The 15540-nt window shown below is 39.6% G+C and overlaps 1 protein-coding gene across 3 annotated transcripts in view; it reads left to right on the plus strand.

The window, feature by feature from the left end:
• The first annotated feature begins 1343 nt into the window (after positions 1–1343).
• HDAC11 (histone deacetylase 11) overlaps positions 1344–15540 on the plus strand; it is a 31494-nt gene continuing 17297 nt past the window's right edge. For 2 of the 3 annotated variants that reach the window (XM_074879797.1, XM_074879799.1), the window contains exons 1-4: positions 1344–1447; positions 3268–3416; positions 6550–6650; positions 12721–12837. In XM_074879797.1, coding sequence (XP_074735898.1) covers positions 1446–1447; positions 3268–3416; positions 6550–6650; positions 12721–12837 — 369 coding nt within the window. In that variant the 5' untranslated portion in view covers positions 1344–1445. The remainder of the gene's footprint in view (positions 1448–3267; positions 3417–6549; positions 6651–12720; positions 12838–15540) is intronic. The other variant, XM_074879798.1, reaches the window with a different exon arrangement.

The following is a 15540-nucleotide window of genomic DNA, read 5'->3' on the forward strand; positions in this document are numbered from 1 at the left end:
TGAGTAAGCAAACTTTCCATTTGGAGAAGTGTGGGTGTCATAGTTCAGAGGTGAATGATTAATGAGAAAGCGCACACAAAAAACAATTTACAACATCCAACAAATATGGAAACTAGTCTGCAAGTTTATTTTTAAGTTTAAAAGTTAATTTAAATGAAAATGAAATAACAACACGTTGTATTTGTATCTAGTTAACCAAACAACACTCAAAATCTAATTAAGCACCAGGTATTAAGTAGTCAGTAACAAGGAATAAAAGGTAGATATGCTGAACTAATAATACTGAGGCAAGTGCACAAAGGGCCAGAACAAAAAGAAATGTTAATTAAAAGATAATGTCAAAGGGATAGAATGTTTTCTTGGGATAACAGTCTCCTGCTGCTAAATAAATACCAAGGTGAAGTCCAGGCATCCATCAAAACTGAATGCCAAGACAAAGGCAGCATATTTTAAGAAGAAAGACATTTATCTGAAACTCTCATAAAGAGACATTACTCCTCATGAGAAAAGAGTGCTTCTGACCATTTATCCTTGGTCTGATAGATATTGCTGGTATTGATGGACCATTTTTCATGATGTTATTATTGATTTAGCTGTACAACTCCTTAAGAAATGCTTTTTGTATATATTTGAGCAGGATTAGTAAAGTACACTTAGAAGTGGGCTTTTAACTTGAAACTAGTTTATTTTTCTTGTGTGCCTGAATTTAGGGATGGTGTTGCTGGTGTGAATCTTGACCTGACAAAATCAGTGGGAGTTCTGCTGCTCGGTTAGATAATACCACTACTTCACCTTTGCTTTCCTCATTCTGCTGCTGACCTGCTCTTCTCTCTTCACCCACTGGTGTCTGGTTAATTTTGTTTTATAGTGAGAATCCTATTTTCCTGTTCAAAGATACCGTTGGTGTGGAATCGCTTTGAGGCTCTCAATATAAAATAGTGGCAGCAGCTGGTGTAAAAATCTGACTATTGGGGTCGAGTTTTTCTAACTCCCACAACGTCAGACCAGCTGTTTTTCCTGCGCCCTCCCAGCTCCCTTTACCAAGTGCCTTCTGCGTTTGACCCGGGGTCATCCCGTCGGTCACGACGCTCCCGTAGATGCCCACGCGGAGATGCCGTTCGAAGCACTCCCCGGGCCCTGGCAGCCCTGCCCCCGACTCCGCCACGCGTGACAGCCGCCCCGCCGCCGCCTCGCTGCGCGCGGCCCCTCCTCGGGAGCACGACGCCCCGGCCGGCCCGAGCCCCGCGCTGCCTGCGCGCTCGCGCTGGCAGCCGCCCACCGCCGCGGCGCTCCGCGCTGGGGCTGGGGTTGCGGCCGCCGCCCGGCCCCGCCCCTCCGTGTCTCCGCCTCGCGGCGGGGCGGGGCTGTTGGGGCTGTCGTTGCCGGGTCACGGGACGCCGCGTACCCTGCGCGGCCTGGCCAGCGCGCCCGCGGAAGGCGGGGGGATGTGAGTACCGCGCCGCGCCGGGCCGGCACTGGGGCAGGGGCGGTCGCAGGGACAGGGACAGGGACAGGGACTGGGACAGGCGCGGCCCTGTCGCGGCGGGCGGCGGCTCTCGGGGCGGCGGGAGGGCCCGGCCGGTGCCCGGGCCCGGCGGAGGCCTGCTCAGCTCCGGGGCCTGCGGCCCTCCCCGCCCTGGCCTGGTCCGGCCCGGCGGCAGGGCCGCAAGGTGCGCCCGGGGAGCGGCGAGGGGCGGCGGCCTGGGGCTGCGACAGCGCCCCTTCGCCTCCCTCAGCCCGGCCGCTCCCCGCCGTCCCGCCGCCGGCAGCTGGGCCGTTTCGGCCGCCTGGAACCGGCGTTGGAGCCAGTCCCGGGCGGGCGCTGGGGCCACCTGCTCCGCTCCCGGCGGGGCCGGCCCTGTCCCTGTCCCCGGCCTGGAGCGTGAGGTGTCCCGCTGTCAGCAGGGCGCGGGCCGCCGGGAGGGAGCGCTCGGGGAACGGGCCCTTCCCTCAGCCGCCGCGGCACCGAGGCCCTGACAGGCGGAGAGAGGAGCGGGAGCAGGGGCCGGGGGTGGCACATCGCATTGCACAAAAGCTGCCTTTTATTGCGGGGTGGGACGAGGGAAGGATCCAGGGAGCCCTGGCTCTGTTTGTGGGTGGTGTGTGGGGATCGGGACTGCAGAGTGGTGAAAAACATCCATTGTCCTCGTGTTTGTTTTTTTTTGTTTTGGATTTTAAAAGGCTATATTTGAGAATATTTAGGCTGGAAATAAGGGGTTTTCTGTTTGTATTGTTCACCTGACAAAAGACCCTTCTGTCTTGCTCAGTAAGTCGCAAAATGTTTTGCAAACTTCAGCTAAATTTTGGGGTGCAAGAGAGGTCTCAGCCTAGCTCAGTCACACGGAGTTTGGGGCCCGGAAGGGAGGCCACAGCCGGTGGAATAGGCTGGGTGTGAACACAGAATCGCCTCTCAGGTTTGGCTGCCTGTTGGGCCGTGCTTGCACACAGGTTTCCGCAGAGTACTCGGTGTGTGTGTTTGTAAAGGCTGTGAAGGAGGGCTCTGAGCCACTCTGCCATCTCTCCTCATACTTGGAGAATACTAGATTTTGGAGGGGAGGTAGAGAAAAGTGTTGGTTAAGGGTTACAGGCGTGAACATCCAGAGCTGAGAGTATGTCCTGTGGTTGCATGCTATGCAGATACGAAACCAAGCCTCTTTACTTGTGCTGAGCTGGTCACAAAAGACATTTGTTAATCTGTTGCTCCCTGGAAAGGATTCTAGAAACCTTTCCAGCCTTGTGTTGTTAGAAGCATCATGTGTAGGAGCAGTGTGGTTTGTTTTTTTCAATTGCGTTTTGATATGGACTTTAAAATATGAGTCTAGTAATGTATTTGTTGAAGGTTATGTTGTTTGTAAAACTGGATGCACCTTCTAAGGAGGAGGTGCTGCTTGATTAACTTGGAAAGAGGAGGGGAGAGAAGCAAATGTTCCCATTAAGTAATGGCTGCAGTGAACTTCATATGCTTAATTCATTAATGTACATTCTTCAGTCATTCGTTTTTTCCCCACTACTGGTTGGTTCAAGAGTTTAACTGTACTGGTTGGAAGTGAGGGATGTTACTCTCTGTGACCCTACTGCTGAAGAGCAGTTAAACAACCCAAGTGTTTCCTTCAGTAACTGTTGGAAATAGCATCTTCAGGAATCATTCCTAATGTAAAGTTGGTATTGATAAGGACTCTAATTTTTAACTTGGGATTTTAGTGAAAAACATTTGACTTTGTAAATAGTTGCTAAAAATGGTGACTAGTTTGTTTTTTGCTTTTCAAGGCCTCACAGAACTGAGTTGTATGAGGATCCTCCATCAGCATGCTGGCCTATCATATATTCTCCAGACTACAACATCACATTCATGGGACTTGAGAAACTGCATCCATTTGATGCAGGGAAATGGGGAAAAGTAATCAATTTCTTGAAAGGTAAAATAATGGAAGGTACCTCTTAGACCAACATTTGCACAAAAGCTAATAGAAATTATGTAGTTAGTGCAGACTTATGTTCATAATTGCCAATATAATAGTGACTGTACATTTTCATTGCTCATTGTGTAGGTTTAAGCTACGCTCTTTAATCATATTTGGAGTGGTTTAGTGTTATATATTTGCAGACTTAGCATGTTAAATTGACTGTAGGATTTCTGAGGTGGGTTGGATGTCACATGTTACACATTGTTGAAGCTTTTGTCTCTGAAGTATTTAAAAGATGAAATTGTAATATTAGAGCAAACATCCTACACCACGGATTTTTAATACAAGGGTTTGTTTCACAGTCCTTTGAAAATGTATTTTCTAGCCCACTCCACTAAATAAACCCACAGTTTTGGTTTCAGCTCAGTAATGGTGTATGTGCAGAGTGAAACTCATGAAATGTGATTGAAAATTCAACCTCATTAAATGATTTGCTCTCCCCAGAAGCATGGTTAATACTAATCAGAGTACTAGTTTGGTTCATTTCAGTCTGGCCCAGAGCTTACAAGACTGTGAGGAAAAAGGAGGAAGGAGAGATCTGAGCATAGCAATGTCTTAGACCGTCTTAAAATATTTCTGGTCTTTGTGATTTGAATGGAAGCGTGAAGTAAGCAGGTTTTCATTGCTTGGCCTTTACAAGAAACGGTCATGTGGGATATTTGAGAACTGTTTCCACCTCTGAAGTGAGCACCAGAATCTTGACTTTCAGCCTAGACCAAGTTAGGTGCAGAACGCTAGAGCCTTGTGGACATAGCTCAACGTGCCATGTTTTGATACTCAACAGATGTTTAATGATTCCAACTCTTTCAGTTCTAGATTAATGTAAGAACAGTATTTCCTTTAAGTTTCCTCTTGAGGATAGCTGATATTCAGTTTCTTCTTTCTTTTGAGGACAAAGCCTGGATATAAAACAGAACACAGACTTCAGTTTTGGAGTAATGAATGGAAAGTCCTTCCTATGAAGGACTGCAAGTTTACGAGTGGTTTAGCTGCAAGTTACTTGCAAGTTTACAAATGGTTTAGCTTGCAAGACCTGAATTGCAGTTTGGGAGTACTGTGTATAGCTCCCTTTAGCCTTGTGCTTCCTTTGCTTTACACCTGGTGTAGCAAGGACTGGGGCATTCCTTGTGGCTTTGGAAACTGCAGGTGTAAATGGCTGGCTTGCTGTGGGGTGTAATGTAGTTATTCAGCTTAGACTGCAGACAGTCCACTGGCAAATGGTGGTTTTTTGGCTGAAAGATAAGTGTAGCTTGTATAAATCCATTCTTTATCAACCTCATGATGTTATTCTGATAATGTTTGGGAAGAGCTTTGAGACACCTCTGGTGACAGGCAGAACTTTTTGTGGTGGTGTTCATTATTGCTGCTTGAACAAATGGGAAGGTAATATAAATGTAAGAACCAAGGTTAGGATCAGGACCTATAAAATCTTGGCATCTTTTCACCTAAAGTTTAAGCTTGCTCATCAAGTTGAAAAAAAAAAAAAAAAAAAAAGGGCTTTTTCTCTTGCCAAGACAAAGGTTGTCCAAGAGCCTGGCCTCTTCCATTTATGTGGTTCTAATGACTCCTTCGACTGATGATCTTTTGCAGTTAAGTATTGCCCTTCCAACTTTAGGCTGCCTTGTATTCGTTTAACCGAGTTGAAACGAATTCTAATGTTCAATTTAGTAGCTGAGTTTTGGATCTTCCCTCTAACAACCTTAAATAATTAACTCTTGGGTTCTATGACCGTTTTCTTAATTAATCAAAACCTTTGCCTTTCTGCTCCTTCTCTATATAAAGTCTTTTCCTCTAGCTCTTTTCTGTGTGAAGTGTCCACTCTTTACTCTGTCTTTCACAGAAAATTAGTTTTCCCAATTGTTTTACTCTCCTTCTTCGTAAAGAAGAAGCCACAGGATATTCCACGACACTCCTGGTTTTCTCTGGCTCTGTAGCAGCTCCTGGCAACAGGTGACCCACACTGTTCCCTGTCATCACCAGTGAAAATCTTTCTACACTTACCTTCTCTTTCCTCAAGAATGAAGCTGTTAACAGTTTGGTTTTCTGTCTGACACCAATGAATGAAGGAAATGTTTCTCGGGCCTCAGTCAGGAGAAACATAAGCTTGCCAAAACAAATATTGTTGCAGGTGCTGTTCTTGTATAACACTTCAGAACAAAATCTCTCACATTTGTGAGTTGTTTTCTTCCTCCTCCAACTATCAAATTGGAGAAAGGTACAGTCTTAGATGGCTGCAGCAATTAAATATTGAAATTTGTGTGGGAAGATCAACACGATGCATTGTATTTGTTGTTTGTGGTGGTCATATGCAAAGCAACATTCTTTTTCTGCACTGCTTCACTTTTTTAGTTGACCCTAACATGAACTTCCTGGCAAGTATATCCAGATGTGTGCATTCAAATGTATTATCTTTGATCACGTTCTGAAATCTTGGAGTGATATTTTGTAACTGGCTCTTGACAAAACTAGGTTTTTAAATAAACTATCTTTTGGTCTCTAAGGGGAAGAATTAATACTATTGGTATTTCTTGAAATTAAATGGATGTAGGAGTGTGAGAGAAATATCCTGTGTCAGCATTTGCTTTCATGAACATGTAAGCAATTGGTTTGAATTTTGATTTTTTTTTTTTTATTCTCCTCTGATTTAGGGAATTAAATACTAGTATCAGCTGTCGAGTTTCTTAAAACATGTTAAAGAATGGTGAATATTTGATGGTATGAGCACCGAGATTTTCCCAGTGTGTCAAGCCCTAGACTGTAAGGAGTCTTGTGATTCTCTTGTGTCTGTTCATCCTTTGTCACTACCTGTCTTTTCTTTCAGTTTAAACAAGAAGTTACCATGATTACACTCTGAAAACTTCCTGTAAACAATAGTTACCATATACACACTACCTTAATAACTTCCTTGCATAGAGGGTATGTATTTGGAAAATTTGTAAACACGGAGTAAACAGAAGTTGTTTCAGTGATTTACATTACAGATGAGATTATTACATCAAGGTCAAAGTAGCTTCTTTGGCAGGGTGGAATATGGGAAGTTAAGCGATGGTATACAATGCCAATTGTTATTTCTCTCCTGTTTCAGAAGAAAAACTAATTGCAGATGACTTGATTGTACAGGCACGGGAAGCTACTGATGAAGATCTCTTGGTTGCTCACACAAGGCGCTACCTTAATAAATTAAAGGTGCTGTACTTATTAATGTATTTTTCAAGCAAACTGTCTAGCATTAGTGTTGAAAACAAAAGATATCCTACTAGATTTGTTATAGAATCAACTTTTACAGATTATAGAATGGTATATTTTGATGTCATTGAGAATACTGAAAGAAAAATTCATGCTATGGAGGAGTGGAGGGGAAGGAGGGTCTACCATGTTATATAGGTGACCTGAAACGTTATTTCAGAAAAGTTAAGTGAACACAGGGAAAATTTTAATGTAAATAGTATTCGCCTTTGGACCAGGGTTTCAGTCTTCAAAAATGTAAGTTTTGATTTACTCTAGTAAAATATGGTTCTGAAATTGAAAATACATTGGAGAGCACTAAAATGGAGTACTTTTGGATGAGAAGGGATTTGTGTGAGAAATAATCTTCTATTTCATAACTCAAAAGAAGTTATTTTGAGTCATCTTTGCCCTTCTACAGTGAGAGAGTCCTTGTATTGCTATTTCTGGAATGTTTTATTTTTCTGTGTAAGGGATCTATTATTTGTGTGAACTTTTTTCACTCTTACTCCTGAGTTCTCTTACACTTCTTCATTCTGTGCTATAAAGTTACATGCAATTTCATACATCATTAGATTTGATCTTATTGTAGCTATTCTTGATACTGAGCTTTTAAAGCCATAGAACCATGCACCTCTGAATCACGTCTTTGAAGCAGGGTAATGTGCATAGCTCAGTTTGGAATACCATCATATTTTTAGTACCTACAGGATGGCTTCACAGGGAATTGTCTGCATAACTTGTGTCTTGGTGTTTAAAACCAGTACTGTCATGTGCATTCAGATGTTATTAACTGTGTATCTGTTGTTTCCCTTTTCTTGAGAGAATATTCCCTGTAACTGTAGAAACTGGAAGATGTTGTATTGGTCATGCCAGCAAATTTCTGCCAAGTGGTGAAGATAAAAGTGCTTGGTTGCAAACAAAGAATAATGTGGCTAGATGTGAAAAAGCCCTGGGTATCCTCTGTATTGCCTTATCCAAGGTCTGCTGTGCTATTCTTTTTTAAATCCAGACAAATGCAGATCTACCAATAAATGGCATAGTTTTATGTTGGATCAGCTCTGAAGACTACAAAGGTGCTTGTGTTTCAGGGAATGCCTAGGTCCCTTAAAATAATGGATGGCTTCAGTATTCTTCATTTAAAATTTGAGCATGAATTTGGTAGGAAATTCCGTACACTTGCAAGAAGAGGAGGTGTTTGGTATCTTAGCAGCAGCTGAAGCTGGCTGGGGGTTTGTTGAAGAGAAACAAAGTGGTATGCACGAAGTAGATCAAGCAGTACTGGAAATTACTTCCACGTTGGAAGGAAGTGTCTCCCTGTTTCCCTGCTTTAGGTAACATGACTAGTCCTCACAACAAGATGTGGCCTTTTGCATTGAGGTGATTCCACCTCAGTTATTCCTTTGAAGAATTTAGATCTCTAAGGTAATGACTGAACTTTGGATAACTTGCTTGCAGTACTTTTCCACTTACTGCCTTTTTCTGGTGTTGTGTAAAATAATGAATTTCCTGCATATCATCATTCTGAAATTTTGGAAGGAGATAGGCAATGAGGTTAAAGCTAGTTTCAGACCATATAACTCTTTCACTTGAACCATTTTTATATATGAGAAGTTCTATGATAACATATGTGAGTGAATACTGAAATGCAAATGACAGGGAAATGCTTGTCCATCAGTGGAATGCAAGATGTGCTTTTCTGAAAGTGATCTGCAGCAGGTGGTCGATCAGCTGAACTTAGAAATTTTAATCCGTTTTATATATTTGCAAGTTATGTTGGTTTAAAAATAAAAAGTTAATCACTTTATTAGAAATGTAAATTTTTATGCCTAGGGAAAAGGGGATCGATGTGATTCTAGGGAGTGTTGTCTGGTGCTCGAGTGCTCGTGTGCTTTGACTCTTGTCGGGTCGTGTGAATTCATCTGCTGAGAGCCCAGGGGTACCTGCCTCTGCTGTGTGGTGGTATTGGCAGTGTGCCTGGGGAAGGTGGTAGGACTCTCGGGAATGAAGGCAGTAGCAGCAGGCTCGTAAAATAATTGGTTCAGCCTGTGATACTTGTGGCTGTTCTAGCTGTTGAGGTAAAGCAGCACGGAATGCATCTTGGGCTGTGTGCGTGGCATTAGTGACTATAGGTGACTGCAGCTGAAAACGTGTGGGTTTGGTTTGGATAAAATGGGCACCTTCAGAAGTCCTGAAAATTCCCCTGTCCGGTTCCTCAGTTCACACAGTTCTTGTGCTGTCATCCCTTGTCACTGTTTGTTCCCTACGTTGTGCTTTTTCCTTGCTCCATTTTTTTCAAACTTCATTGGTAAAGTATGTGTGAAGGGAAGTGGTGGTTTGCTGTAAAATGTTAATCTAAAAGGTCATGAGAGCAGATAGATGAATTTGATCCCTTTTACCTAAATTCTCATGTAAATGTTAATGTGTCAGGTAAAGGTCTGTAGGAATATACAAAAATGTTATTTTAAAGGTAATGATATTTGAGTATGTTTGGAGAAAGCACTGAACAAGAGTACTTGGTCATGGGGAACATGGTCTGACAGGTTTCAGTATTTACACCGCTGGGCAAATGCTGTAGGGCATTCTTTACAGCTAAAGCAACTAGTAAACCTCTTAAGGATAAGGCAGCATTTAGTTAACAGGGATTTGTTTCTTTTAATATTTCTGATTCGTTGGCTGGGAGACTGATGCAACAAAATTGTTTCTTGGCTGGTTGGTTTTCTTGGGTTTATCACCTGGCTGTCACTGGTTTCTAGCAGTGCAATATCTTATTCCTAATGATAATAGTGCTTTCATACCTTGACCTGGAAACTTGTGTGGAAATTACAAGCTTCCTACTCTTCTTTATGATTTTATCTTATGTTAATTCAAGCTAAAGATATACTTTCTTTATCTATTGAAGATGGGCCCATATAGCTTTGTCCCAGGCAAACTTCTAAATCTAAAATCAAATTAGTTGCTTGGTGTTGGATTTGTAAGTCTGTGAATTTTCCCTTGAAACTGGGACTAGCTCCAGGAACTTATCAAAAATTTAAACATAGTTTAAATTTAGATATTAAAGAACAAAATTGCATATTTTTTAAAAAATTTGATGTCTATTTTAAAATGCTGGAATGCAATGAATGCATAACATAAAAGGCAGTACATCAGAGGTTGGCTTTGATCATTAATGTGCTGTTTATTAATCCAGGATGTATCAGCATAAAAGTAACTACTTCAGCTTTATCTTCCTAACATTAGTTTTTCAGTTTAACTTTTAGTCCTTAAACACTAATAATTTGAAATAATTTGTTAAGTCATTTAACCTTACTAAGAAGAGTTTTTACAGTTGGGAAATTAATGTTAATAGTAATAATACTTTATAAGTAAAGTCCTGCAAGAATATCCTCATTAAATATATATGTTATTACAGAGTTTGGACTTTAAGCAAGGAAAATTTAAGAACTCTTAAAGTTGGCTTTTTTGTTTTGTTTTGGGGTTTTTTTTGTATATAACATCTTGGTATAGTGTTACACCTAGCCATGTTTAATGATACTGCCTAGTAGTTAATTGGGTAGGAGGCATGTGGTAAAGGAAAATATACCGAGCTAAGGGTTAACTTGACTTCTTTACTCCTTTTAAGAAAACAGCAAAATTTTTTAAAAATTGAAACTTGAATTCATACATTGAATTATTTATCCAAAACACAGGAAGGTAGATAATTTTTAAAATCTTATATTAGCAATGGAAATAAAGAAAGAGTTAAATGGAGTTGATAACTAGAAAGAATAAGTGAAGGCGTGTTATTGAATAGTGTTTATATATGATTATTACTCTTCCCTGAATCCAGACCAAGTCTTAATTTCTGTTAAGTTACATAATTACATGTCTACAAAACTCTACTACAGAATCAGTAATTTGATGGCTGAGTGAGAGCAAATATCTAACAAAAGAAACTGCAACTGGTATTATTCAGATATATGCAATTTCAATGCAAAAAATAGTGATTTAAAAAAAAACCAAACAAACAAAAAAAAAACCCCAAAAACTGAAACAAACCCAAAACCTCAACCAAAAATTTGAAGGGTTTGTTCTCTATCAAAGGAAACTAATGTGAAGACTTGTGTTATGGAAGCCAACTGACAGCCTGGAAAACTTAATTAATGTAGTCCTCATCCATTCAAAATAATTTTTTATTTTTACAACATGAAAAAGTATACCATTATATAAACCCAATTCCTTTGCATTTCTTTTCTGGTATATACATAGCTGTTCTGAGAATTTATTGCAGGAAATGTTGGAAAACAAAATTAGCATATTGAAGGAAAAAAACAGCAAAACTGTCCACAGTTTGAGGCAATATATTTTCTCAATTATTATAGTGGTGTTTTCTGAGAAGCATTTTCATTAGTCTGTAGCTGCATTCTTGAACCCCAAGACTTTCCTCACAGTCAAATGACTTCTCCCCCATATGTTAGGAATTACATAAACACAGTAAAGGACTACATCTGAAGCAGTGAATGTCTTTGGGCTTGGCACTGTTCTGTAAATGTCCTCAGCTGTGAATAGAAAGCTTTGCTTACTCTTTACTCATACCATGTATGGAGTTCTTGCATTCATTTAAAAACCTGCAGCAGCATATGTGTTGATTTGAGTCTTTATTGCTCCCACTTCTTCCCTTGAGACTAAAATTTTATAAAACTGTGTTAAAACTTTCTGAAATTTTGTGATCATCGTTCACATGTGGGATCAAAATTTACTTTATTCAAATGTGACCTTTTCAATTCCATTTTAGAACAGGATTGAATCTATTTTTTTACGTTATATTTATTTAAAAGCTAAAACATCTTGCAAATGGATTTTATCAAGACTGACTGTATTACAAAATAATTAAAGCACTTTGTTAATGATGGAGAGCTGATAGTATGGTAACAGAATAATGTCTTACAAATAGAAAAATAGCAAGAGCTTCAAATGAACTGTTGACAAAATATAGTTAGTACTTAGAGAACTTTATGAATAATGTCACCTCTACCCTCCACCCCACCCAACAGTACTTAGTAGCTAAGACATTGATAACTGGGAAGCCAAAGTAGCTTTAAGGGTTTTTTTTGAATATCAGAGGACCCTGAAATGGGCATGTGATTGTCTTTGGTTAAAACTGACCACCTGTACATCCTATCATTTGGAAACAGACAGCTAACAGTAATCAGGCAACGAATGTACTGAATCTAGTTAAATTTCTGACTGTTGAAGAAAATAGGATCTATTCAGTATCTTTGTCTAGGGTGTCAAATTCATAATTCTCAGTACCTGAAGAGGTATTGAGGTATATTCTCGCCTGTGACTTAGGCTTTGAAACATATTTAGAAGTGTTTTTGCTGGTAGCGATGTTAGTAGAAGTTTGTTGAAGTAATCTATATGTGAGTGCAAAAAACCATTTACATATTGCAAATATTTTGTGTTCTAACCTTCAAATCGTGTTCTTGACAATATGACTTTTTAACAAAATGTTTACTTGAAACATTTGCCAAAAGCGTTTAATATGCTAAATAAATTTTAATCAGTTCTCCATGCTAAAATTTGCACTGTGTGTTCACTTAAGTATTTGAACTTTTCAGCTGAGTTGTCTGTTTATTTGTTTTTCTTTTCTCCTTGGTACATCCTTTTGAGTTGACACGGGAAAAGATATTTTAGGTTTGAACAATATATCAAGCATAGCTTGCTATTAATACTGCCGAAGGACATTGTGCAGTCCTCCCTATCCCAGGGATACTAGCTTGCTGAAAAATTGCTGATTTATTACCATTTGATACTAAAATCTGAAAAACCTAGTGATAGTAATTGCAAGTGATGATTCTCATAGTTAACCACGTAACCTCCAAATAGGTTCATCCTTACTAATAAAAAATGTTGTGGTAACCTCCATCAAAAAGTAAAAATCTCACTAAGGAGCTGTGAGCTCCTTTTCAGCACATAGCAACTGATGAGAGGTCTAAATGTCGTCATTAAGACAGATGTTAATTGGAACTTTTTTTCTTCCCCCTTGTAGTGGTCATTTGTTGTGGCTACAATCACAGAAATTCCACCAGTTGCCTTTCTTCCCAATTTCGTTGTTCAGAGAAAAGTTTTGAAACCTCTGCGAACACAGACAGGAGGAACAATAATGGTAAGGTGCTCTTCATTCACTTTTATTGTATTTAAACTCGTTGATCAAAACAGTATAAAGCTGTGAGCTGTAATATTTTGTATAACTCAAAGGCTTGAGCCCTGGAAGCCTGTTGAGGGAAGAGAGTTAGTGTCTTAAGCATGAGCAAAGTTTGCTGATTGTTAGCAGCTACCGAGGTGAAGGACATACGTGCTTTTATGGTCTGTAATTTGCAGAAGAGACAGTAAGAGGCAGCCTGGGCAAGCAATGATAAGTATGGCAGGATTTATGGCAAATACAGAAACAGAATTAGTTTTAAACAGTGTTCAAATACAGGCAAATTCTAGGAATGGGAGGTTTCGAAATTGAGACCATGGAAGCTGTTTTTAAAGCACATGTTTACCAAATGGCCTTGGTACTGTGTGGGAAGAGATGCATGGTTTGGTTGCTCTTGAGGCTAGGTAAGTGTTTTAAGTTTAAAAATCATATCACCTTGCTTGTTTTGTTCATCTACTTTTTCTGTTGGAAGTACTACATAAGCAGCTCAGCTGAACTCGTGAGACGTAGCCTGCTTTGCCTTAACAGAATTGTTTTCGGATCAGTTAAATGAGTGCTCTGGTCAGAAGAGCTGTGTGAGCGTCACCGGATTTTGCCTGAGAATTGCTATTAGAGAAAGTAGGAGGAAAGAAAACAGTTAATAGCTGGAGCCAAGAATGAGTTATTTAAACCATGTATTGAGGAAAAGATGCCTTCTTCATAATTGTAAACCAGTAACTAATGGAACCTTTTCTGCCCTTTTTATCATTGCTTGTCAGATTAGAGCTAGATTTCAGAAACTGCAGCATGGTGCTGGAAGAAGATGGTAACAGTCCTGATCTCTCTTTGCAGACACCGAGCTGTAACAGTTACGTAAATGGAAGACAAATCAAATAATCCTATCTGAAATCATTACTATTATGATACAAATAGATCTTTGCTGCATTTTAGCTACTCTTCCAGAAGTTGTTACAGTGGGTGCATGTGAAAAGGATAGAAGCCCATATTGTTTTTTCTGTATCTATTTGAAGCCAGTTATTGAAGAACACTATTCTGTGGGTTGGCAAACCTTTCAGACTATGTCTGACACCAAAAGTGAGTGAGACTGGGAAGCCATAAATGAATGATAAAGTAATGGCATTATTTTTAGAAATAGGCTAATAGGTAGCTTCTCATTTCTGTCAACAGAAATGTAGGTACTTAGTAATCTGCCCTGGAATCAAGGTTTCTTAAATATTCATGAATATATCAAAAATTCATTAAAGACGTAAATAATATGAAGAGCTCTTCTATGACTTGTGCATAAAAGGCAGGGCAGTACGGTTTTCAGTACAGTGGTCAGAAACCATGAAGAAGGTTGGACTGTTTGTGAGTCTGATCTGTGAGAATGATGTGAGTGAGCCCAAAAGTTTGGTGAAGAAGTTCTCCAGGTTTTCTTTAATTTTGTGAGGCTGACATGAGATTAACTGTTGCTACTATCATTTGTGTGTATAAGTGGATCTGGGCACTATTAAGTTTCAGCCCTCTTGGGTTTTACTGTGTGAAATGACAGTAGAGAGCCAGTTGTTACCAGATTTTTAAGACAAGATGAAATATCCTGCTTTTCTGTTGTATTTATTTTTTTAATGATAGAACTACTCAGTGCCTGATTCTTTATCAGAGAAAAATGGCAATTTTTTTCAGTATTTTAGTACTCTGTTGTTAAATCTGTGTCCCATCCAGCTGCTGGATTTGCAAATGTGTATGTAAAAGTAACTCTCTGCTAGTTGTTTTTTTGTTACCAAAAGGTAGTAGAGATAGAACGGACTGGACAACTTGTGACTGGGCTATAATATATACTATTAAGATTCAGAAACATCTTCTAACAGTGCAGTTTAATTGTTTTAAGCATGTCATCTTAACTCCCTTTGTAATATTCAAGCACTGGCCATAGGTATTTAAAAATCTGGAGCTCATAAAGTTTGAGTATATCATCATGTTTCAACTGTGTTGCAAGCTGGTGCATTTTATTATTTGTAATGGGGAATGTAGTATTTATGGAATGTAGCTCTTCATGATACCATGAAGTACTCAAGGTAGTTGAAGAATGTATCGATATGCATGTGTTCAGAAAAATCTTGTTTATAGTTGGAGGAGAAGGTGAGCGTTGTAATCTTAGCAGAGAAGTGGCAAAGAAAAACTTCCAGAAAGTTTTTGAACATGCGGATAGTAGAGGGAAAGATTGAAAAGTCACCTCCTTGGTGCTGAAATTGTCTGTGTAAAGTGAGTTAACTGCTGCTTCTTGTTCTAAGGTGTTAAATAAAAATGGCCAGTGGTTTCTTCCTAAATCATTGGTACAATAGCAAGTCCTGTGACATTTACCATGTTTAAATATCCTTGCAGGTTGCTGAGTCTGGTTTTAATTCAGGCTTATGACTCTCTTTTATAAAATAAAAGTTGGACTCTGTTTCTCCAACTATTGTTGTTCTCACCTCTTAAATCCCATTTCCTAATTCTACTTTAATTCTCTTGTGTTGCTCTGTCTTCTTGGATGTACATGTTATTTAAAGTCAAAGAATAGTGAGGTAAGGAAATATGTGGCAGTGTTTGTACAGTGTAGCGATGTCTGATGCTTTTGTTGAAGCCTAAAAGTCTGCATAAGCATGAGAAAACCAGATTGAAACTATTGAAAATGTTAAACCAACCTTT

Source organism: Strix uralensis, chromosome 10 (genome assembly GCF_047716275.1).
Source record: "Strix uralensis isolate ZFMK-TIS-50842 chromosome 10, bStrUra1, whole genome shotgun sequence".
NCBI lineage: Eukaryota > Metazoa > Chordata > Aves > Strigiformes > Strigidae > Strix > Strix uralensis.